Source organism: Saccopteryx leptura, chromosome 6 (genome assembly GCF_036850995.1).
Source record: "Saccopteryx leptura isolate mSacLep1 chromosome 6, mSacLep1_pri_phased_curated, whole genome shotgun sequence".
In the NCBI taxonomy this organism is placed as follows: domain Eukaryota; kingdom Metazoa; phylum Chordata; class Mammalia; order Chiroptera; family Emballonuridae; genus Saccopteryx; species Saccopteryx leptura.
Window position 1 is genome coordinate 69,729,110 of NC_089508.1, and position 24,515 is coordinate 69,753,624.

The following is a 24,515-nucleotide window of genomic DNA, read 5'->3' on the forward strand; positions in this document are numbered from 1 at the left end:
GGTCCATTCATGTTGTTGCAAAAGGTAAGATTTCCTTCTTTTTCATGGCCCCATAGTATTACATTGTACACAGCTAGTGCTCAACTTATGACCACGATTAGTTCTGAGAGACTGGTCGTCACACAATTTGGTCGTAAGTTGAGTAGGCTATATGTACAGTACTGTGAAATGATGTTATAAAAATCTTTAAGTAATATTTTATAATTTTCTTTCATTATTGTTATATATCATAATTTTCTTTGTTCATTTTATGCCATTTGTATCATCTCTACACCATTTTGTTTCTTATTTTTACATTCATCGGGTTTAAGTAAAACACTGCATTACCAGTACAACTGGTTTAATATTTGCAAAACATACAAAACTACAAAATACAGGTGCATACAAAAATACAAAATACAGGTGTAAAAAATACCATAGGAAACATTTCCCCTATTGCAAAACATATCAAAACATATAAACATATATGAAACATTTTATTGGCCAGCACTGTCGTACACCCAGCTGGGCAATGCTTGTGCTGCCAGACATGGAGCAGTCTTGGCTAGCGATTGCGGTCATAAAGTTGAATGGTCGTAAGTTGCATAGGTTGTAAGTTGATCAATACTTGTATATGTACCACAGCTTTTTAATCCACTCGTCCACTGACGGACACTTGGACTGTTTCCAGATTTTTGCTATTGTAAACAATGCTGCCATAAACATGGGGGTGCATTTCTCCTTTTGAAACAGTGTTATGGTGTTCTTGGGGTATATTCCTAAAATTGAAATAGCTAGGTCAAAAGGCAGTTCGATTTTTAATTTTTTGAGGAATCTCCATACTGTTTTCCACAGTGGCTGCGCCAGTCTGCATTCCCGCCACCAATGCAGGAGGGTTCCCTTTTCTCCACATCCTCGCCAGCACTTATTCTGTGTTGTTTTGTTAATGAGCACCATTCTGACTGGTGTGAGGTGATATCTCATTTTGGTTTTAATTTGCATTTTTCTAATGATTATTGATGTTGAGCATTTTTTCCTATTGGCCATCTCTATGTCCTCTTTGGAGAAGTGTCTATTCATTTCTTTTGCCCACTTTTTGATTAGATTTTTTATCTTCCTGGTGTTGAGTTTTACAAATTCTTTATAAATTTTGGTTATTAACCCCTTATCAGACATATTGTCGAATATGTTCTTCTATTGTGTAGTTTGTCTTTTTATTCTGTTCTAATTGACTTTAGCTGTGTAAAAGATTTTTAGTTTGATATAGTCCCATTTGTTTAACCTGTCTTTTACTTCACTTGCCTGTGGAGATAAATCAGCAAATATATTGCGGCGAGAAATGTCGGAGAGCTTACTGCCTATGTTTTCTTCTAAGATGCTTATGGTTTCAAGGCTTACATTTAAATCTTTTATTTATTTTGAGTTTATTTTTGTGAATGGTATAAGTTGGTGGTCTAGTTTCATTTTTTTGCAGGTAGCTGACCAATTTTCCTACACTATTTGTTGAAGAGGCTGTCTATACTCCATTGTATGCTCTTACCTCCTTTGTCAAATATCAGTTATCCATAAAGGTGTGGGTTTATTTCTGGGTTCTCAGTTCTTTTCCATTGATCTATATGCCTGTTCTTATGCCAGTGCCAATCTGTCCTGAGTACAATGCCCTTGTAGTATAACTTGATATGAGGAAGTGTGATGCCTCGCACTTTATTCTTTCTTTTCAAGATTGCTGAGGCTATTCGTGTTATTTTTTGGTTCTATATAAATTTTTGGAATATGTGTTCTATGTCTTTGAAGTATGTCATTGGTATTTTAATTGGTGTTGCATTGAATTTATAAATTGCTTTGGATAATATAGACAATTTAATAATGTTTATTCTTACTATGAGCATGGTATATGCTTCAACTTGTTTGTATCTTCCCTGATTTCTTTTATCAATGTTTTATAATTTTCCGAGTACAAGTCTTTAATCTTTTTGGTAAATTACTCATAGATACTTTATTTTTTTTGTTGCAATAGTGAAGGGGATTATTTTCTTAATTTTCTTTCTGACAGCTCATTGTTGGTGTATAAAAATGCCTGATTTCCGAGTATTAATTTTGTATCCTGCCACCTTGCTTAATTTATTTATCAGGTCCACAAGTTTTTTGACTAAGACTTTAGGGTTTTCTATATACAATATTATATCATCTGCAAATAATGATAGTTTTACTTCTTCTTTTCCAATTTGGATGCCTTTTATTTCTTTTTCTTGTCTGATTGCTGTGGCTAGGACTTCCAGAACGATGTTGAATAAGAGTGGTGAAAGGGGGCACCCCTGCCTTGTTCCTGATCTTAAGGGGATTGCTTTTAATTTTTGCCCATTGAGTATGATGTTGGCTGTGGGTTTGTCATAGATGGCCTTTATCATGTTGAGGTATGTTCCCTGTATTCCCACTGTGCTGAGAGTTTTGATCATAAATGTTTGCTGGATTTTATCAAATGCTTTTTCTGCATGTATTGATATTATCCTGTGATTTTTCTCCTTCCTTTTGTTTATGTGTTGAATCCCATTGATTGATTTGCAAATATTGTACCAGCCTTGCCTCCCCAGAGTAAATCTCACTTGATTATGGTGTATGTTTTTCTTCATATATTGTTGGATCCAGTTTGCTAATATTTTGTTGAGGATTTTAGCATCTAAATTCGTCAGAGATATTGGCCTATAATTTTCTTTCTTTGTGTTATCTTTGCCTGGTTTTGGAATCAGAATTATGCTTGCCTCATAAAAGGAGCTTGGAGTCTTCTTTCCTCTTGAATTTTTTGAAATAGCTTGAGAAGGATAGGAGTTAGTTCTTTGAATATTTGGTAGAATTCACTAGTGAAGCCATCTGGCCTCGGACTTTTGTTTGTTGGGAATTTTTTGACAACTGTTTTGATCTCATTTGTTGTAATCGGTCTTTTTAGGTTTTCTGATTCTTCCAGATTGATTCTTAAAATATTATATTTTTCAAGGTATTTGTCCATTTCATCTAGGTTGTTTAATTTTTTGGCATACAATTTCTCATAGTATTTTCTTACAATCCTTTTGTCAGTTGTTATTTCTCCACTCTCATTTCTAATTTTATTTATTTGAGTCCTGTCTCTCTCTTTTTTTTTACAGAGACAGAGAGAGAGTCAGAGATAGGGATAGACAGATAGGAATGGAGAGAGATGAGAAGCATCAATCATCTTTGCCAATATCTCAGTTGTTAATTGATTGCTTTCTCATATGTGTCTTGACCATGGGCCTTCAGCAGACTGAGTAACCCCTTGCTCAAGTCAGCAACCTTGGGTCCAAGCTGGTGAGCTTTGCTCAAACCAGATGAGCCTGCACTCAAGCTGGCGACCTTGGGGTCTCAAACCTGGGTCCTCTGCATCCCAGTCCAATGCTCTATCCACTGCACCACCACGTGGTCGGGCCTGTCTCTTTTTTTTTTTGGTGAGTCTGGCTAAAGGTTCATCCATCTTGTTTACCTTTTCTAAGAACCAGCTCCTGGTTTCATTGATCCTCTCTATTGTTTCTTTAGCCTCTATGTCATTTATTTCTGCTCTGATCTTTATCATTTCCTTCCTTCTACTACCTCTGGGCTTTACTTGCTGTTCTTTTTCTAGTTCTTTTAGGGGCAGGGTTAAGTTGTTTATTTGAGCTTTTTCTAGCTTCTTGAGGTATGCCTGTAATGCTATAAACTTCTCTCTCAGTACTGCTTTTGCTGTGTCCCATAAATTTTGAGTTGTTATATGCTCATTATCATTTGTTTCTAGGAATTTATTTTTTCTTTGATCTCATTGTTAACCCTTTTGTTATTTAATAATATGCTATTTAGTTTCCAAGTGTTTGTATATTTTTCTGTTTTTCTGTTTTGGTTGATTTCTAGTTTCATGCCATTGTGATCAGAAAAAATGTTTGACATGATTTCAATCTTCTTAAATTTGTTGAGGCTGCTTTTGTGCCCTAACATGTAGTCTATCCTAGAGAATGTACCATGAGCGCTTGAAAAGAATGTATATTCTGCTGCTTTAGGGTGAAAGGTTCTGAAGATATCTAATAAATCTACCTGATTTAATGTGTCCTTTAAGTCTGCTGTTTCTTTGTTAATTTTCTTTCTTGAGGATTCATCTAGTGATGTCAGTGGGGTATCGAAATCCCCTACTATTATAGTATTGCTGTTGATCTCATCATCCTTTATATCCATAAAAGTTTGCTTTATATATTTAGGTGCTCCTATATTAAGTGCATAGATATTTATAATCGTTATATCTTCCTGTTGGATTGCTCCCTTTATCATTATGTAGTGACCTTCTTTATCTCTTACTATAGCCTTTGTTTTAAAGTCCATTTTGTCTGATATAAGTATTGTTACTCCAGTTTTTTTTTCATTTCCATTTGCATGAAATATTTTTTTCCATCCTTTTACCTTCAGTCTATGTGCATCTTTTGTTTTAAGGTGTGTCTCCTGTAGACAGCATATGTATGGGACCTGTTTTCTTATCCACGCAGCTACCCTATGCCTTTTGATTGGATCATTTAATCCATTTACATTTAAGGCTATTATTGATATTTAGTTGTTTCTTGCCATTTTATTCTTTAAGGCTGTATTCCTCTTTTGCTCTATTCTTTTCCCCCTGTGATCTGTTTACATCAGGCCCCTTAACATTTCTTGCAGCATTGGTTTGGTTGTAATGAATTCCTTGAGTTTTTTTTTTTTTTTTTTTTTTGTCTGGGAAGCTTTTTATTTCTCCTTGGATTTTAAATGATAGACTTCTGGCTAAAGTAGTGTTGGTTGTAGGCTCTTGTTCTGCATTACGTTGAATATGTCTCGCCATTCTCTTCTGGCCTCAAGTGTTTCTGTTGAGAAGTCGGAGGTTGTCCTTATGGGGGCTCCTTTGTAGGTGATAGCTTTTTTTTTCTAGCAGCTTTTAATATTTTCTCTTTATCTCTTAGCTTTGGTATTTTAATTATGATGTGTCTTGGTGTAGATTTCTTTGGGTTTCTCTTTAATGAAATTCTCTGTATTTCTTGAACTTGTGTGACTTTTCCTGCATCAATTTAAGAAAGTTTTTAGCTATGATTTGATTGAACAAAGTCTCTATCCCTTGTTCTTTCTCTTCTTCAGAAACCCCTATGATGAGGATGTTATTTCTCTTCACGTTGTCACAGAGCTCTCTTGAGTTTCCTCAGACTTTTTGAGTCTCTCTTTTTTCTTTGCTTCTCTGCTTCCATGCCTTCATTTATCTTGTCCTCTAACTTGCTGATTCGATCCTCAGCTTTATCCATCCTACTTTTAATTCCTTCCATTTTGGTCTTCATTTCTGATATTGTATTTGTCATTTCTGACTTATTCTTTTTTATTATTTCAATGTCATTTTTTATACCTGCTATCTCTTTATTTAGGTGCTCGTTATGTCTATCTATTGTTGTTCTAAGATCGTTTAGCATCCTAACAATCATTATTTTAAACTCTGCATCCAGTAATTTGGTTATATCTGACTCATTCAAGTCTTTTTCTGGAGATTTCTCTTGATTCATTTGGGTTGCATTTCTCTGCCTTCCCATTCTGTCTGTATATAAGAAGGTTGTGGCCACTGGAGTCCAGTGGGTGTGGTCTCTGTTTTCCCTAGGTGTGGCCTGTCTTTGCAGGCCAGCTACCCCCTCTGCTGTTCCTTGGGTATTCTGGTATGGGTGTTGCCAGTGCTGGCCTGCTGCAGCAGTCCCTGTGGTTTCTACCTCTCCTCCATGGGAGAGGCTGTTTTTCATGTGCTGGGTCTACAAGCCTCTCCGGCCTTGGTCTTCGCCCTGCCCCCAAGGGTGGGGCTGTGCACTGTGGGGGGGCCACAAGCCTCAGCACCACAGGTGAGGCTGTGCACCTATGCTCAGTCATGGGTCTATGCCTATTTCCTGGTTTTTGCCCTGCCCCCTTGGGTGGAGCTGCACTTGCATGCTGCCTGCATGCCCCAGCTCTGCAGGTCATGCAAGGCTCTGTGCCCGTGCTCTGCCACAGGTCTCTGTAGTTTCCTGACTTTTGCCTTTCCCCTGTGGATGGGATTTCAGGCAGGATTGCTTTTGCTCACCTGACCTGCAACTGGGTTGGACTGCTTTTGTGCGCTCCTTCTGCCCTTGCCCAGTGAGACTGAGCTCACGCCAGGCCTCATTTGTGGCCATCCTGGCTTTTGCCTCCACCGACAGACTGTGCTTCTGCTTCCTGCTGCTATCCATCCTCCAGTGATCACTCAGTGTGGGAAGGGGCACTGCTGCTCACACTTCAGCATTCAATACTGTAGTCCCAAAAGCTCCCTCCTCCTAAGCGACTCTGCTCTGAGTGCCGTGGGAGAGCTTGTTTGGCTGGTGTCCTGCTTCCCTTTGCTAGTATTGCTGGTTCTAGGGGAAATATTCACTTTAGATTTGGGGGGTGACTCAGCCCAGGGGTTAGGGTGGCTGTCCCTCAAAGTTTTTCTCCCTGTGCCTCCTAGATTACACTCTCTTCCTGCTACTTTGGTCCTCTTAACTGTCCCAGTCTCCCAGAGTCCCGGGTTAGTGGTTGTGAAAGAGGTTTTGTGCATGGTTCCTTTAAGAAGAATCCTGGGTCTGAGAAATCTGTCCCTTTCTCACAAAGAGTAGCCTGACTTGTTTCCAGCTAAACACTGCTCATATGCTTCTTCTAGGCTCTGGGGCTGCAGGCTGGGGCTATGTTCCTTGGGCTCAGGATCCTCCCCTCTCCAATAAACTTGCTTCCCGCCATATGAGTCCCTTCGGGCTGCCGTTTGCTCCTGGGAGCTGGGAAGCCCTCTCTGGTTTCCGCTTTTCCTACCAGTCTCAGTGTGGCTGCTTCAGTGTTCCTTGGTTAAACAGTCCTCTTAGTTTAGTCCAAAGTTGGTTTTTCCAGATGATGGTTCTTAAAATTAAATTGTAATCCACTTTGATTCTGGGAGGTGGAAGTGCCTACTCCATCGCCATCTTGCCACCTCTGTTACACATTCTTGAGTAGTTATTTCATAGGTGGTCTTTTATGAAAACACTCTTGCATAACTGGAAAGATTTTTAGTGCCTTTTACACTTGATTATTTGGCTGGGTATAGAATTCTAAGGTCAAAAATTTTTTTCTTAAAACTGGAAGGCATTACTCCAATGTCTTCTATTCTTGTGGATGAGAAATTTCATGGTTTGATTCCTGTGTCTCTGGAACTAACTAGATTTCCTTGTGGAAGCATTTAATGTTTTGTCTCTGTTTTTAGAGCTCAAAATTTTATGAAGATCTGTGTGTTCACTTTCATTAATCTTGACTGGCACTTGGTGGCCTTTTCACTTTGAAGAGTTGTGTCTTACTCTGGTGCAGGGAAATTTTCTTCTATTGATCTGAATATTTCCTCCCATTCATTATTTATATTCCCCTCCCCCTACTTTTCTTTTCACATTTTCCTCTTTGTCATTTTGGTATGTATTTTAGATTTTTTTTCAATATTATTTTATAGTTTTTTTCATTAAATATTTTAACTTCCAAGGACTGTTTCTTGTTCTGTTTTCTTTCTTTTTTCTCTGTTTTCTTTGTTTCTATCAGCTTGTTTTTGTTTCATGGATGCTATGTTTTCTTGAATATCTTCAAGGTACTAATCAGAATTAAAAAGAAAAACCCTTTCCCCCACCTATTTATATCATTTTCTCTTTCCCTTGGACCCTTTTACTTTGTGCTATTGGTTTGTCTCAGATTTCTGGTGACCTGTAGTTGCTGGCTTGTGTTTACAGATGAAGGACTAGTTGGGTTACGGAAGTTGCAAAGGGTATTATAACTGCCGGGCCCCTCCTTTAAATAAGAGGGCCAGTGATGTAGCCAGTTTATAGAGAGGTTTTTCTTAGTCCTTTCTGGCTCCTATCACAGAATACCATAGACTTGTTGGCTTGCAAACAACATAACTTTATTTCTCACAGTTCTAGAGTCTGGGAAGTTCATGATAAAGGCATCAGCAGATGTGGTAGCTGATGAAGATCTGCTTCTTGTTTCATAGACAGCTATCTTCTTGCTGTGTTCTCACACGATGTAAAGGGCAATGGAGCATCTTTTATTAGAGCACTAACACCATTTATGATGGCTTCACCCTCATGACCTAAATACTTTCCAAAGTCTCCCAGATATATTAGGGCTTAAATTTCAGTATGTGAATTTAGGGGAGATACAAACATTCAGTCGACAGCACTGTGTTTTAGTCAAGCAGTTTGGCAAATGCCACAGCTGCCTCAGCAAGGCCTGCTTCACTAGGGCCATTGCTTCTCTCCTAAGCCTGATCACCTTATCTTGTTAGCATGTTGCCTACTCTCTCTAGTGGGCAAGGGAGGAGGTGTGTGGCTCAACTGGCTCAATTGTTATTTGATTATTCTGGTGATGCTCCAAAACTAAGGTGATCAGATAATTTGTCTTCCAGACTAGGATACTTCTGAGAATAAAAGGGAAAATTATTAATTATGTCAGCAAGACAATTAGACATAAACTGGACTGTTACCTTATCTACTGAACACTCTCAATCTTTGTATATATTTATTGATCGAATTTGGAAGTTTTCTGGGCTCCATTGCAAAGACCACTCTTCTAATTTTTATGGCTAGAACTGCTTCCATCTTTTTTTTAAACTTGATTCCATCTGATTTCTATTTTATATTCTAGACTTTCTTTAAAATTTGAGAAGTTCTACTAAACCCCACTCTTATTTCCCAGCACTGTTTTGTTTTTATTCTTAAAAAAAGATAGTTTTGTCATTTCAGAACGAGAAAGACATACTCAATTTACTATCTTGAACTGGAAGCTCTTTTACTCTACCTTGAATATGTGCTGGCTTACTATATTATACATTGGTGTGTATTTCTTTATTCCTTTTGGAATCAGGCAAAGTCAGTGACAACAGTTGTGCAGGAGTGAGCTTACACTGATGAATCATAAACCCCTTAGTGAGTTCTTACCTTTTATTCCTCTCACTTCTGGAAGTAAACCACAATGCCTAAGAAATTTGGGGCACTAGGTCTTCTTGCAGGATATGGGTTATTGCCCAGAGGTGCTTGCTGTCATAGCACATGGAAGAATATCAACTCCTGCAAAGATACTCCAGGTCCAAAATAGTCAGATTAAAGTCAGAACACTGTAGGGATTTAGAGCCAAAGCATTTATTTTGTGGAGCTCAGTGAAGGGAAGGAAAATGTTATGCTAATTTTCTCCATGAGAACTCATTTCAGAAAGACTGTGCTTACTGGAAATATAGAAAGAAAAGAAAAGACTTAGTAAGAAGAATTTAGAAGCAAAAAGACCTCTTGGCTCTACCAAGACCTCAATGGAAAAGAGCAATGTGGATACTCAGATGGAAATCTATGCTTTCTTAACACTGAAATGACTTATTTGCCCACTTTTTGAAAGGGTTATCCTGAGCCTTAGAGAGGGTGGTTACATAGAGACAATGAGCAGGAATCAAGATTCTGGTGTTTGAAGTGAGTAAACTTAGGTACAGAGCTATAAAGTTCTACACTTGGATATGCTTCATATAAATAAGAAATTTAAAAACCGACTATCATCTAAATGTATGTGATCTGAACTAGAGCCAATTAATATATAAATTAGCGTATCTCATTTTTGATGTACAGCTAAAGTTAATTAGTAAATTCCTTACAGGATGCCAGTGGACCAGGGTCACCTTTGCCATGCAGAATAGAGTCTCCCACTGCACCTTTCCAATAATAATATCCACTGCTTTCCTGTCAGCAGTTTTACTATGCCTGAGTTAAGGTAGGGATGTACAAACAAATCATCTCATTTTTTAAAGCTTTTAAGTCCCCTCACTCTCCAAAGTACTGTTTTGGGCTTTGAGATTTTTGCTCTTTGTTGGGGAATAAGCATGAAAGGAGGGATGATGCTTTTATAGCAAGAGTCTGAATTGTTTCTTCCAGTGGGTGGTTGGTGGAGAGGTTGTTTTCTGGTAAGTTCTGGATTTTAAAGTTACACATGATAGGGACAAGTTCACTCAGGTGTCATGAGCTGTGGGCATCAGTCTAATGTTGTTCTCATCAGCAGTTAGGTGAGCTAGACTGGAAAACAGAAACAATCATAGGGAACTGACTTCCTTAGATGGGTAAGAAAAAAGCCATGTTAGTGGAAGTAAAACAGACACTTTTCAAATGGTAAAAACTCAACCATAACCAAAGACTGGTTGTCATCTGTCAAAAATAGTCATCAGAGGTGAACTTCATACTCGGAAGTTGAGCCACTGGGGCTACAGAGACATTTTGGATTCCTCTGGGACTTTTGGAAAAGTGTCTGGGCATATAGGGAATGGGTGAGAAGACACGTACCTCTCTTCCTTCCCTCCTCCTCCATCTCTCTCGTCTTTCTCATCTCCCTTCTGTTTTTTATCTCTTCTTATTTTTGCTTTCCTCTTGTTTTTTCTTCCTCTATCCCTAATATGTGCTTCCAAGTTATTTCCCACCCTCCAGTCTCTTTTATCTCTGTGGTTGCATGTACCTTCCTAAATTCAGACTCTTACCCCTATCTCTATAATTTCTATCACCTGTCACTTATCTAAGTGGAGAACTGGGGGATTAAGGGACTCCCTGATGAGATGGTCAATTTTTTCACTGTGAGATTCCATCATTGGATTACTTGACTGACCTCACAACTTCCATTATCCCATCATTATTATTTCGTCAACTCTGGATCCAGTAAACATGGAGTAAGCACTGGCTACCCTTCCCACAAAAAAACGTGCTCTGCTGGTATTTCTGGAACACTATCTTTTCTTGCCCTCTACAAATGTTAATCTCTGCACTACCATAATCTTTGGGCTTGTTATCCTTTTATTTTGTTACTTTATTTGCTCTGTTTGCATTGGCTTTTGGGTGATGTAGGGGTGTCCCCTGGTAGTAGCCATAGATATCAGGGCACCAGAGAAGAATATATTGTAGAAAGTCCTTTCTGGAAGACCCCGGTGATATTGAATGAGGCAGAGGGAGAGTGCAGACTGTGTGCACTAGCTTTCGCTCCCTGAGAGCCCTTCCATAGGCCCCTAGAAGTGTGCCAAACCAGGAGCCTGTCCCTCAGGCCAAAGCTATAGACAAGAAGATAGTCCTCTTTCTCAGGAAAAAATGGGGGTGTGTTTCAGTCTGCTCCCTGTTCAGTGCCCTGAAGGTGGTAGTCTGTTAAGAACTGATTTTCTGATTTTTACAGTTATAGGGGACCCAGAACGCAAGCTCCCCTGGCATTCCTGGGTGGAAGCTGCAAAAATCAAGTCACAAGACATAAAAACTAGGGCACCAGACATGTGTAGAAGATCCCCTCCAGGAGATATGTTCTGGGGCATGGTAGATGCTATAATGTGAAGATAGTGCCCACTGGCTGGAGTGAGGCAGAAGGGAATTGAGAGAGAAAGAGAGAGAGAGAGAGAGAGAGAGAGAGAGAGAGAGGCAAGAAGAAGAAAAACAAAAAGGCATAAAAAGAAAAGAGAAGAGAAAAAAGGGCAAAGAAAAAAAGAAAAAGAAAAAAGCAGCAGGGGAGATGGTATCTGCTAGCTTTAGTAAGGCAGGGGGAGAACAGGAGGATGGGGCCCACCAGCCTTTATCCTGGATAAGATTCAGGCAGGCCCATTTTCCTCAGGCCAGTGCTTTAAAATTAGCACGTGAGTCTTTTCACATAAAATCTGGGCATTTTCAAAGGACTGCTTTGAAACTGGATCCTGGGGTAGGTGGCCTGAGTGAGCCCTTTAAGAGCCAGTTCTCAGTTTACCACAATATCCCTTCTCATGGGTTTGAGCCTCGTTGGTCTTTAAAGCCAAGTGTTCTCAGGGCTTGTCTCCCAGGTGCCCTATGTAGGGTTCGAACCTTTTGCTCCTCAAAGAGAAGCTCCAGTTTTGAGTTTCCTCTTGACTGTGGGTTGGCTTGGGGTTTATGTCAAGATTGTGTCTCAGCCTCTCCCACCTGCTTTAATGTGGTTTCCTTCTGGTTTGCCCAATGTTAACGGGTCACTCTGCCAGTTTCCCCCTCACCCCAGAGGAAATGTGTCCATATATAGCTGTAGAATCTGTGTGTCCATGGGGGAAGATAAGCTTGTGATCTCTCATGTCACCATCTTGAGCCCGAACTCTTCATTTGCTTTCAGAAGAGTTTTTAATTTTTGGCTATTTACAACTGAGGGCAGGTCTCAGTCTCCAGAGAATGTGGAGTTCTCTTAATAGCCTGGGTTGTTTACAAGTATCACCTTTGGCTCTATGACCCTAACGTCAGTGACTTCACTGGCTACTTTAGTAAGGTTTTGCTCCGCTATGTTATATTTTATACTTTGTAGCAATAGACAAAATAATCCTTTCCCAGAGTGGTATTTGATTTCCAACAGCTCCTTCTCCTTGAGGAGCAACTTGAAGTTAAGAGAAAGGGTCTTTGTGGAGCTGAAGGGATGTAGAAATCAGAGACACATAATGTTTTGCTTTATGGCTGGCATCAGAAAGACAATGAGAAACATTTCAGCTTTTCATTTCAAGACTTTCCAATACATGTTCCAACATTTAGGTGGAAAAAAACCAATGCCCTTCAAATTTCAAAGGAAAGAATTCTTGCAACCTTGACGACAATCTAAGTAACCTAAGTGATGTTAGTTTAATAAGTTATACATTTCTTTGGGTTGAAAATTTAATTTCATACCTGATTTTTCTTTCTCTTTAGAAGTGGAACGGGTAGTGAAAGCCAATGACCGTGAATATAATGAAAAGTTCCAGTACGCAGTGAGTAAAAAGCACACAGCACACACATGCTGGGGTAGGTCTTACCCTAAGGGTGGTAGGCCTCATGCCTTCTAGAACTTTATGACTTCATTAAAAACTTTTTTTGTTGGCCCATTTTAATACCAAGTCATCATATGTTTCCATAAATACAGAATTTAGCAATATTTATTCACTTATTTTTATTCTGTACTAAGATTGGTTGGTATTCTTATTGGTATGGGAAGAAGATAAAATATCTCTTTTTCCTCAAGAATTCATGCTTAGTTCATTTTGGTGCCCATTTGGGCACTGGAATACACAGGAATAATATGAACGTGGGTTTCTGTGGTAGCACTTGTTCATAGAAGTGGTGCTAGAGGATGATGGGTGATAAATAGCTTTTGGAGGATTTTCTCTAAGCAACTCAGGCTGAATGTGGAAAAGTATATGTAGGAGAAAGTTTCCAGATCTTGAATGATTATCTTTATTAAGTGAATGATGAGAATGACTATTTAAAATGTGCACTTTAAGTTTGTACTTAAATACTTTTTTTAAAAAATGAAGGTTTTCTTCATTTCCATAAATATTTACTGAGTGTTTACTAAGTGACTAACATTGTTCTAGAAACTTGGGGTACACTGCTGAACTCCTTTGTCAGTGATATCATAAAGATATCCTCATTTTTCTATGACTCAACCTGAGTTGCTGCAGGGGGTCTTTTATGAGCTCTAAAAAAGATACTTGGTAGAATTGATTCAGTAGGTGACATGTGGTTAACAAGACCTACTATACAATGGAGTACCAGCACATTAATGAAAAACCATCTCAATTCAAAGGGGGTTTTGGTGACTATTAAGACATAGAAATGTTTGGCTCAGCGGTAGAGTGTCGGCCTAGCGTGCGGAGGACCCGGGTTCGATTCCCGGCCAGGGCACATAGGAGAAGCGCCCATTTGCTTCTTCACCCCTCCGCCGTGCTTTCCTCTCTGTCTCTCTCTTCCCCTCCCGCAGCCAAGGCTCCATTGGAGCAAAGATGGCCCGGGCGCTGGGGATGGCTCTGTGGCCTCTGCCTCAGGCGCTAGAGTGGCTCTGGTCGCAACATGGCGACGCCCAGGATGGGCAGAGCATCGCCCCCTGGTGGGCATAGCGTCGCCCCATGGTGGGCGTGCCGGGTGGATCCCGGTTGGGCGCATGCGGGAGTCTGTCTGACTGTCTCTCCCTGTTTCCAGCTTCAGAAAAATGAAAAAAAAAAAAAAAAAAAAAAGACATAGAAATGTCACGGGACAAACTGTGACAATATCCATGCAGGCACTAGAGTAGAGAGAATTTTGGCCAATGGATTATTTGTAGTATTTTGTTCCCATTGTAGGCCTTTCCCATGTATGAAGATGGATGCATTGGGTTAGTGTAGTTTAATACTATTAAATTTCAACAGAGGTAGCACCAACAACTCTTTGCTTATGTTGTGCTAATCACGTGAACTGTGATTATAATTTAATGTTCAATGTAAGTTTCTTCACTGGGGGTCAGTATACTATCTCTATGACACATTTCTCCTTGTAAAGTAATATATTGGCACTCTGATTTTATTTGTCAATCTTGCAAGCTTGGTTAAAGTAAGTCTGTTCTTAAGAGAAGAAATCAGTCTCAGGAGGCAGATAAACATGCTTCTTAGCTTGAAAATGGGAGGGACTATAATTTTTTTATAGTGATTAATGCTACTCCATGCAACTTCTTGACATCTCAACAGTTAGCCCTCCTGGCCATCACCAGATTTGGTCCCATGCCTTTTTATCCATTCTATAGCCAATCCTTTAACATAGAGAATGACCCTTAAAAGTCTTGACCATCAAACCCTAAATCACAGGTGTTGACATGTGCATATTTTAAGACTTTGGGGAGAAACAGTAATAAGTAATCTACCATGGTGTAATTATGCATTTAAGTGCTTAGTTACAGTTACTTGTTTTCCAACATATAAGAAGTGTTTTTATTCTATGAGTATATCTATAAGGGAAGTATATTTTATTTGCATTTTAAGGTGGTACAATCCTCTATATTTTAAGGTGGTACAGTCCTTTATATTTATACTTAATTTGTAGATATTTCAAACTTATAGAAAAGTATAGAAAATAATATCACACCTGTGTGCCTACCACCCGTATTGAATAGATACTAATAATTTGCTGCCACCATTGCTTCAGATCTTTTTTTCTTTTTTTTTCACTTTTCTGAAGCTGGAAACGGGGAGGCAGTCAGACAGACTCCCGCATGCGCCCAACCGGGATCCACCCGGCACGCCCACCAGGGGGCGATGTTCTGCCCCTCTGGGGCGTCGCTTTGTTGTATCCAGAGCCATTCTAGCACCTGAGGCAGAGGCCACAGAGCCATCCCCAGCGCCCGGGCCATCCCTGCTCCAATGGAGCCTTGGCTGTGGGAGGGGAAGAGAGAGACAGAGAGGAAAGAGAGGGGGAGGGTTGTAGAAGCAGATGGGTGCTTCTCCTGTGTACCCTGGCCGGGAATCGAACCCGGGACTCCTGCACGCCAGGCCGATGCTCTACCGCTGAGCCAACCGGCCAGGGCCAGATCTTTTTTTTCTTTTAAGAGTAATAACAGGCCTGACCTGTGGTGGCGCAGTGGTTAAAGTGTTGACCTGGAAATGCTGAGGTCGCCGGTTTGAAACCCTGGGCTTGCCTGGTCAAGGCACATATGGGAGTTGATGCTTCCAGCTCCTCCCCCCTTCTCTCTCTCTCTCTCCTCTCTCTCCCTCTCTGTCTCTCTCTCTCCTCTCTAAAAATGAATAAATAAAATAAAATTAAATAAGAGTAATAACAGGCCTTGACAAGATAGCTCAGTTGGGTAGAGCATTGCCCCAATAGGCCAAGGTTGTGAGTTTGCTTTTGAGTCAGGACACATATATACAAGAATCAATCAATGAATACACAAATAAAAGGAACAATGTTTCTCTCTTTCTCTTTTCCTCCCTCTCTAAAATCAATAAATAAAAAATTTAAAAGTGATAACATGTCAATGATGCAGAGATAGTTTTCTTTTAAGCTTGCATGGTACTGAACAAAAGCACACAGATGTGTGGCTGTGGCTGTGTTTTCTGTTGGGTTTCTTAACAAGATAGTAGAACAGTATTTTGCAGCTGCAGCAGATCAAAAAAGGCAGATGAGTCTCTGACTTAATACATACCAAGGAAAGAACAAAACCCATTACAGGCTGGAAAAACCAAGAATGATAACAAGAGTTGAGAAAGGGGAGCTGCAGAGCAGAGAAGAGCAGGTCTAATGACCACCGCAGTAGCTCAGAGGGGATGAACCAGGTCCTTCTAGAGTGAGCATTGGTCCCCACTAGAATTAGTTGGTGGTTTCTTGAGGAACTCTCAACAGGATCACTGATCATATAGTGAGCTGTGGGGCCTTTCTCAGCCTCAATCTATTTAGCTACAAATTTGGGATAATAAAATTACTTATTTCATTGACTTATTATAAGGATTGAAGTAGAATAACACACAATGACCCTATGAACCAGTCTATGTAGAATGGAGATGAGATTTGAAGCTGTAGCTATTGAATTTTAAGGCTTTTAATCCACTTCCTATATGAAATATCTTTTTAAGAGAGGCAGAATCCAGGGGCCTTTTGTTTATCTTTAATGGTTGTTACCCCAACTTGAAATGGATTTGAAGAGACCCTAATTGATCCCAGGGAGAGTACTCATATTAATTAAAGAAGTAATTTTCCTACCAAAAGGCTAAAAAGGAAATGAGAATAAACTGAGACTTATGATTTATTATGGAAAGAGAAATGAAGCCCCCCAAACATACTGGAAGGAGTGTTTTGGGATTAAGTAGACCATAGTTTGAATCCTTTCTCTTTCCTTTGTTTGCTAATTTGTGATCTTGATTTGTTTACTTCTCTGAGCATTAGTTACTTCATTTGAGGAATTGTTCTTATAGGATTATTTACTAAAGGATTCATTGAGATAATTTATATAAAATATTTGATAATAGTAAGACTAGCTAATATATTGATGCTTACTGTGTACCAGGTCCTACTAAACCTTTTATATGAATTTTTCTTTGAAACCTAACATGGCTGTGGTTAAATACTCACAATAAATTTTAGATTCTCTAGAGCACTGACTTAAGTAAGATATCAATGATAATAATGTTGGGAAGACACTGAGAATGGCTAGAGTTGTAAACTTTTTGTAGCAGGTATCATGCCAAAAATGATCAAATCTGTGATACTGAGGCTGTAACAGCTGCTGATAAATTATGCAAATGATGCAAGAAGAGTGAAACAAAAGTACTCAAAACAAAAAGACTAATAATGATTGTGGTGATAGAACCCTCCCCCCCACTCTCTGCCCCACCAAATAAGCTATATGGAAATGATAATAATTCAATGAAATACTTATTGATTATCCATTCCATGCAAAGCATTTGATGAGTTCAAGAAATTTTTATGATGTTCTCAGTACATGCTTAACAGTAAAAATAATAACAATAAAGTTAGTGGTGATAATAAGAAGAGTTTCCATGGATATAGTGCTTATCATATGAAAGGGATGGTTGTAAGCAGTCTGCTATATTAAATTTATTTAATCTCACAACTCCATGAAGAGAGAACTTGTATCTGCTCACGTTTATGTATGGAAACACAGAGGCACAGAGATCTCACTTAAGTGGCTTGCTCAAGATCACACAGCTAGTTAATGGCTCCCATTCTTACAGCTGTGAGTCCAGCTTTGTCCTAGGTGCTTTGTACATATTGCTAATCCTCTACAAAACTGAGAGATGAAATGGGACTTCATTTAGTAATGGATGTCACAGAGCTAAGAGGTGGCAAAACTGGAATTTAATTCATATCAACCAGATTCCAAAGTTTTTTCCCCCATGATACCATGCTGTCCTTTGGACCAATTCTGAAATATAAAGAAACAACCACAACAAAAACAAACAAAAAGTCTCCTAAATCTCTGTTCCTTCCCTCACATACCTACTGGTAAAGTTTTTAAGTTCTGGAGACAAAGGCAGATAAAAGTGAGATATAATTTTACAAATGTAAGGCTAAGAATGATTTGAAATCTCACTTTTAGCACTTGTAAATGAGAACTTGGGAGAAAAGAAATTTATACAAAGCTCAGATAAATGATGTGATTTCCATAAGCACTAACCCTGGCCAAGCAATCTTTTCTCTCTGAAGGCTGAAGGAAGGCATATTTCAGTACCCAGAAAACCTTAATTTGTCAACAAAGCCTAAAGCTTCAAGGTACGTTATAGGACATAGCACAGGTCTACAAAACAATCAAAAGTGCTTTCAATAAATAAAGGATATAGGACATAAACAAAAGACAAGGTTAATGATTCCAAGTGAAATTAATTGGTGAATTAGACATGATATTTGTGAAAACTAGAAGGTGGGAAACATAAAACTACAAGAGAGATTTCAGACTGCCAAGACGTGTAAAACAAAGTGGGATTGGAGAGTGGAGGGAGAGCAAGCCAAGTGCTGGAATTATTATCCTCATTATAAAGGAGTTCAAAGTTTTCTTGGTTAATAGTAAGAATAAATAATGGAACTAATGAAAACCGTATTGTATTAAAATATGTTAATGTTAAAAAATGTTAGAAAAATTGTGAGAGTAGGCCAAGCAACCAGACTCATTATCCTTATTAGAAGGAGTTCAAAGTGAATGGTAGTAGCGAAAACAGTTGCAGTTGTATTAAAATGTGTTGATGTAAAAAAGAGTCAGAAAAAAATATTAGATTAATTATAGCTGTTTTCTGACTTCATTTTAAAAAAAATGGTGCTAGAAATCTTTGGTTTCCACCGTTTCTTGTTCTCTCTCTTTCTCACATAGGCGCAGGCCCACTCGATCCTCATTCAAATTCTTAACAGAATTTGTGATGGGAGATAAACTCATTTGAGGTGTGAGAATGTTATCCAGCCTCAAATTCAGAAACTTCAGTGTAGCTAAACACTTAATAACTTTTATCTGAGTGTATTTCATGCACAGAGGTGGATGGAAAGTTTCTAAAGATCCCCCTAACTCCCTGCACTTAATTATTGATCCTGCTCAGTAAGCACACAAGCTTATATAAGTTGGTGAAATTTAACCAAATAGCTTTGCATGCTTATAAAGAAAGCCTTCTATCCAAAAATTGAGATTCTAACACCTTAATTTATTGCTAGCATCTTAGAATGTCTTGTTGGTGTTGTGGTTATTGGATGGAATATATAACTGCTGTTATGATTTTTGTAATTGGTAGCACAATGATCCTGTGGGTTTTTCAAAGAGTTCATTCTATGAGACAATATGGCTGACTTTCAGCAGACAGTGAGCAGACAGTGATACAGTGATGTCACCATGACTCCCTTCAACATGGACTAATTCTGTTTCCTTCCCATTTATTTAAATGGGACTTTGTGTGTTTCATCAATCACTTTTCTTTTTCTCTTCATTCATAATAAGTGGTTAAGAGCAGAGTAGGAAGAAAAAAGAAAAAAAGTGTGGGATAGAAAAATATGATCCACCCTGGCCAGTTGGCTCAGTGGTAGAGCGTTGGCCCAGCGTGTGGATATCCCAGGTTCGATTCCTGGTCTCAGGGCACACAGGAGAGGCAACCATCTGCTTCTCCATCCCTCTTCTTCCCCTTCTCTCTGACCCTCCCCCTCCTACAGCCATGGCTCAATTGGTTTGAATGAGTTGGCCTGGGCATGGAGGATGGCTCTATGGCCTCCAGCTCAGGTGCTAAAAAAATGGCTCGGATGCTGAGCAAGAGAGCAACAGTCCCAGAGGGACAGAGCATCACCCCATAGTGGGCTTGCCAAGCGGATCCCAGTTGGAGCATATGGGGGATCTCTCTGCCTCCCCTCCTTTCTCTGCTAAAAAAAAAAAAAAAAAAAAAAAAAAAAAGAAAAATATGATCTACCATCATTCTAGGTATGTGAGCTTCGACTAGACCTTTTTAGGCCCACATTATAAAAATGTGTTTCTCTAAGGCCAGAGTGGCATAACAGTAAAACTACATGTTCCTGCATGTGTGCATGGGTGAATTTAATGATTGATTGTCTTTTTTGTAGAACTAAAAATGATTTTAAAAATTTGAGATAGTCACATGAGCCTACATTATGCCTAACAATGTGTTTATTGACTTACTTTCCAACGTGGTTTCGAGGTAATGTACAAAACCCCCCATAAAGCTCAAGGGTTATACATGAGGAAACTAAGAAGGGCAAGGTATTTTTAGGTGGGCCCTAAAGTGCATGTGTGGGACTAAAAAAATATTAATGCTTTTCCTCCTACTTCCTAAATTCTTCTGGCTGGGCCAATAACCAAATTAAGAAAGACAGATTAATACATGCACATGGGGAATCCATATAGACGTGATCATTTCATGAAAATTCCAAAGACAGTGAGGCAACATTGGCTATATATAGGACATTTTGGACAAAGGAGAAAAGAAGGGTAATGAGGTATTAAATTTCAGAAGTGATGGGCAATTTACAGGTAGTTGAGAAAGAGTTCAACACACGTGGAGGGGGAAGTCCTTGCTAGGCGACTCAGAAACAATGGGACACGGGGGTATCGAGCTAAATAGGCATCTGTCGGAAGCCCCTGTTTACCATACTTAACTCAGATTATACTGAAGCGGCATCTTAAAATCTCCTTCCTGAAGCAGGTTTATCTGTCTGAATCTCTGGCATAAAAGAGGGGGGAGGGTCAAAGTTTCTTTCTGAGTCTTCTGTTTCTTAACAAACACTGAAAATCAATATTCTTAAAAGCAGTTGCAGGGTGACAGAAGTTTGGTCCCATCACATGTTAGGAGACCTTACCTGTTTAGACTGGCAATGTGTTGAGAGTTACCGGGGTTATTAAGAGAGAGGGTACAAATTCTGCTCTCCACTTCAAGGAGCATGTATAATCTACTCAAGAAGAGATGACCAGCACCTAAGAAGGAATTTGATAATAGGTAATAAAAAGGCAATGCTAAATTCTCATTGTGTGATGTGGCAGTACATGGTAGGGGAAGGAAGGCTCAAGGCGGGTGAAAGTGTTTGAGGAAGTGTTGTAGAGGAAACGGGCAATGATTCCAGCCTTGTTTATTTATTTGCACCGCTAAAGTTAGGGAAGAAAGAGCAAAGTCCTGTAGTCTAGGACATAGTGAGTGGCAAGGTGTGTGTCATGAGAAACGATGGCTCAGGTAGGTGAGTCAACTTTTATTTTAAACAGAGTTTTAATATACAGTAATAAATTTTGGGGAGTTGAGGAGTCACAAAGTGAAAAAGGATTTTATTGCCCTTCAGATTAAATAGATGAGATGTTCAAATAGAAATGCCCAGGTAAATATGGAATGCAATTTGAAAGAGGGTAGATCTGTAGATTAGGGAGCTCGGTCGGAAGGAAGTACTTAAGGCTGGGAGAAAAATGGAATTTGTTAAGGAGTGATGACCAAAATGTGGGGTGCTGGGGTGGAAACTCTCAGTTAGATACAGGGAGGGAGGGAGCCCAAGGAATGAGCGAGAGCACCAAGGGCTGAGAACAGAGAGGACAGTGAGAAGAAAGCTGGGGGAGGAGCCTGCTGGGAAACACGGGCTGGGTAACCCTGTATCGGGTGCTTGGTGCCCATGAGGTTAAGAACTAAGGGAGCCTGTCTTGTGCTGGCGCAGTGGATAAAGCATCAGCCTGGAACGCTGAGGTCACTGGTTCAAAACCCTGGGCTTGCCTGGTCAAGGCACATATGGGAGTTGATGCTTCCTGCTCCTCCTCCCCCCCCCCCCCCCCCCGCCGTTTGTCTCATCTCTTTCTCTCTCTTTCCTTTCTCTAAAATGAATAAATAAAATCTCTTAAAAAAAGAACTAAGAGAAAATATCTTTAAATCAGAAGGAAGCAATGGGAAAACTTCAAAAGAAAGCAGTTTTCATTTTTCTTAAAAAGTTGGGATTTGGAAGTCAGAGAGCAGGAATAAAATGCAAGGAAGAAAAGAATAGGGTATAGCACACTCAAGAATTTGTAATAAAAAGAAGAGAAATAGTGTAAAAGCTTTCAGGCCCGCTGGAGTGAAACATTTTTGAGTCACCCTTTTCACATATTTTGCCTATCTTAGTACATAAAGTCCATGGGAAGGTAAAAGTAAATATTTTCTTTGGGAGACTCTTGGGAGAGCAACGTGCTGGGGCACATCCCAGTCCTGCTTTAATCCCTGGTCTGAGGGAAAATCTGAGTTTCTCTTTCTTTTCCTTCTCAGCAGCATAGCGGCACTGCCCACGTGCTGTGACCCTCACCAATAGGCCTGATAACTGAAGAAATTTAAGGCATCAACTGAAGGGTATAGATGGTGACGAGCACTGTGACAAGTTGGAATTAGTTGTGGAAAGTGCCAGTAACTTGCATTTGTTACGGGTTTCTGGTTGTTGGTTGTTACTGTTGTGTGTGTGTGTATGTGTGTGTGTGTGTGTGTGTGTGTGTGTGGGAATTACCATAGTAACAGTGGCTTTTTAGCAAACATTGGGAATGCCTTCTGTTTTGTGTGCTGTTAATATCTGTGTAAATTATTCTACGTTCTATATGACAGGTGTTTTTATTTTTCCTTTATAAATAATTTACTTGTAAGAGAAAAGATAACTTTTGGATATCTCTCAGACTCATTTTCATTCTGTATTTGGGGGTTTAAAAGTATAAATATTTTATCTTTTTGACAGCTAATTTATTTAAAGAGTGCTATTCTTTGGCTAAGTAGTTGGCTGATTTCTTGCTTCCTTAATTTGTTTGATCTGTTTTTATCTTTTGCTTTAGTTTCTGAATTCCTATTCCTAAGTGTCCTAAAATGGCACGATAAAGTAGTTTAAAAATCCTATATTTTATCCTCCCTAAATTGTTTTCTCATTCACAGCATTAATGTACTTAACAAATCCTTCTGTTGTGGGAATTTATAAAAATAATTCTTGGCTATCAAAGAAGGTTCCATCCATCTAAAACTTGTTTTATAAGATTCTAATTTTAATTCATGAATTTCATATTTGGACTATTTCTGTATGGTCCAATAACTAGTTTGAAAAAGGACCTAATTTGCTATTTTCAGTAATTTTTCAACTTACTTGTCTCAATTTTTACAACTGGTATTATGTCACTAGCATAATTCCTTTACTCTCCAGTTGACCTTTAACACAAAATTTTAGCTGTATAAACTTGGCAGTTTTTAGGGAGGTATGGTAAGCAAAATGTATCATCTTATCATGAAATTTGAATTAATGAAATTGGAGGTAGCATGCCCAGCTGCCAATTCCCTTTATCCATAATGTCTCTTTACACAGAATACCTGAGAACCAAATTTTGCTCAATGTAAATTGCTTTTTAAAAATCTATTTTCAGTTTTTGACTTTAGTGACACCTTGGCAGTTAAACTTGCTGGTTATCAGTAACCGCATTTAGGACTGGAGTCTGACCTCAATGCCAGTCAGTGATGACTGATGACTGCTACATAATTAAGATGGTCTTCTTGCTGTTTAGCTGTTACAGACTTAGATTGTTAGGGCAACTTTAGAATGTCTCATCTTTTATAGGTTCTCAGTAGGTACTATTTATCACATAACTAACTTTTGGGGCACTGAAACATACTGGAACTGATAATTATTTTGTCTTTATACACATTAAAGTCAAACCTATCTAAAATATATAGGTACCATGTCTGAAACTTCTGTACTTCCCCAAGCAGGCCAAAGTGAGGTGGGAGGGAAAACCTTTGAATAAGAGGTGGGGTAAGGGATGAAGGCAAGAACATTCTGTATATAGACATTAGCCTTTCCTGAATATTTTAACTGGTGAGTATAAAGTAGAAAATAAGTATAGTTATACATTTGTTCTACAAATTGTTAACCCTTAAAAATACAGTGGTACCTTGCGATACGAATTTAATTCATTCTGTAACGGAGCTCGTAAGTCAGTCAACTCTATCAAACTGCAGATACTGGACCCGTGCACCAACGTGCCAACTAGTGGCAGCTTCCCGAATCATGGCTCGTATCTTGGAATTTCGCTTGGATCTCAAACAAAAGTACAGACTGAGTCGCAGCTCATATCTTAAAAAATTTGTATGTTGGTCTGTTCGTATCTCAAGGTACCTCTGTATAATTGCTGCTACAAATAGAATGCCATTACACATAAGGAAAATTGGTACTACTTTAAAAAATGAGATCTTGCGCCATAAATGATGCTGAACTAAATAAAAACATTAGTTTAAATTAATGTTGCCAAAGGAATGAGTAATTTAACCAATGACATTTCATTCTAAATTATGCAGTGTGATCAAGCAGGATCATTCACCCAGAATTTTTATATACAGAGGTTATGTATTCTACGTATTTTTTTTTTTTTTTTTTGTATTTTTCTGAAGCTGGAAACGGGGAGAGACAGTCAGACAGACTCCCGCATGCACCCGACCGGGATCCACCAGGCATGTCCACCAGGGGGCGACGCTCTGCCCGCCAGGGGCAATGCTCTGCCCCTCTGGGGCGTTGCTCTGCCGCAACCAGAGCCACTCTAGCACCTGGGGCAGAGGCCAAGGAGCCATCCCCAGTGCCCGGGCCATCTTTGCTCCAATGGAGCCTCGGCTGTGGGAGGGGAAGAGAGAGACAGAGAGGAAGGAGGGGGGGAGGGGTGGAGAAGCAAATGGGCGCTTCTCCTGTGTGCCCTGGCTGGGAATGGAATCCGGGACTTCTACACACCAGGCCGACGTTCTACCACTGAGCCAACCGGCCAAGGCTCTACGTATTTTTTTTAAAGAAAAC

The 24,515-nt window shown here is 39.4% G+C and overlaps 1 protein-coding gene across 1 annotated transcript in view; it reads left to right on the plus strand.

Annotated features, from left to right (window-relative positions):
* The window catches only part of ATP8B4 (ATPase phospholipid transporting 8B4 (putative)), a 268,241-nt gene that overhangs the window by 23,376 nt on the left and 220,350 nt on the right, over positions 1-24,515 (plus strand). Inside the window, exon 3 of the mRNA XM_066388296.1 lies at positions 12,678-12,736. Coding sequence (XP_066244393.1) covers positions 12,678-12,736 — 59 coding nt within the window. The remainder of the gene's footprint in view (positions 1-12,677; positions 12,737-24,515) is intronic.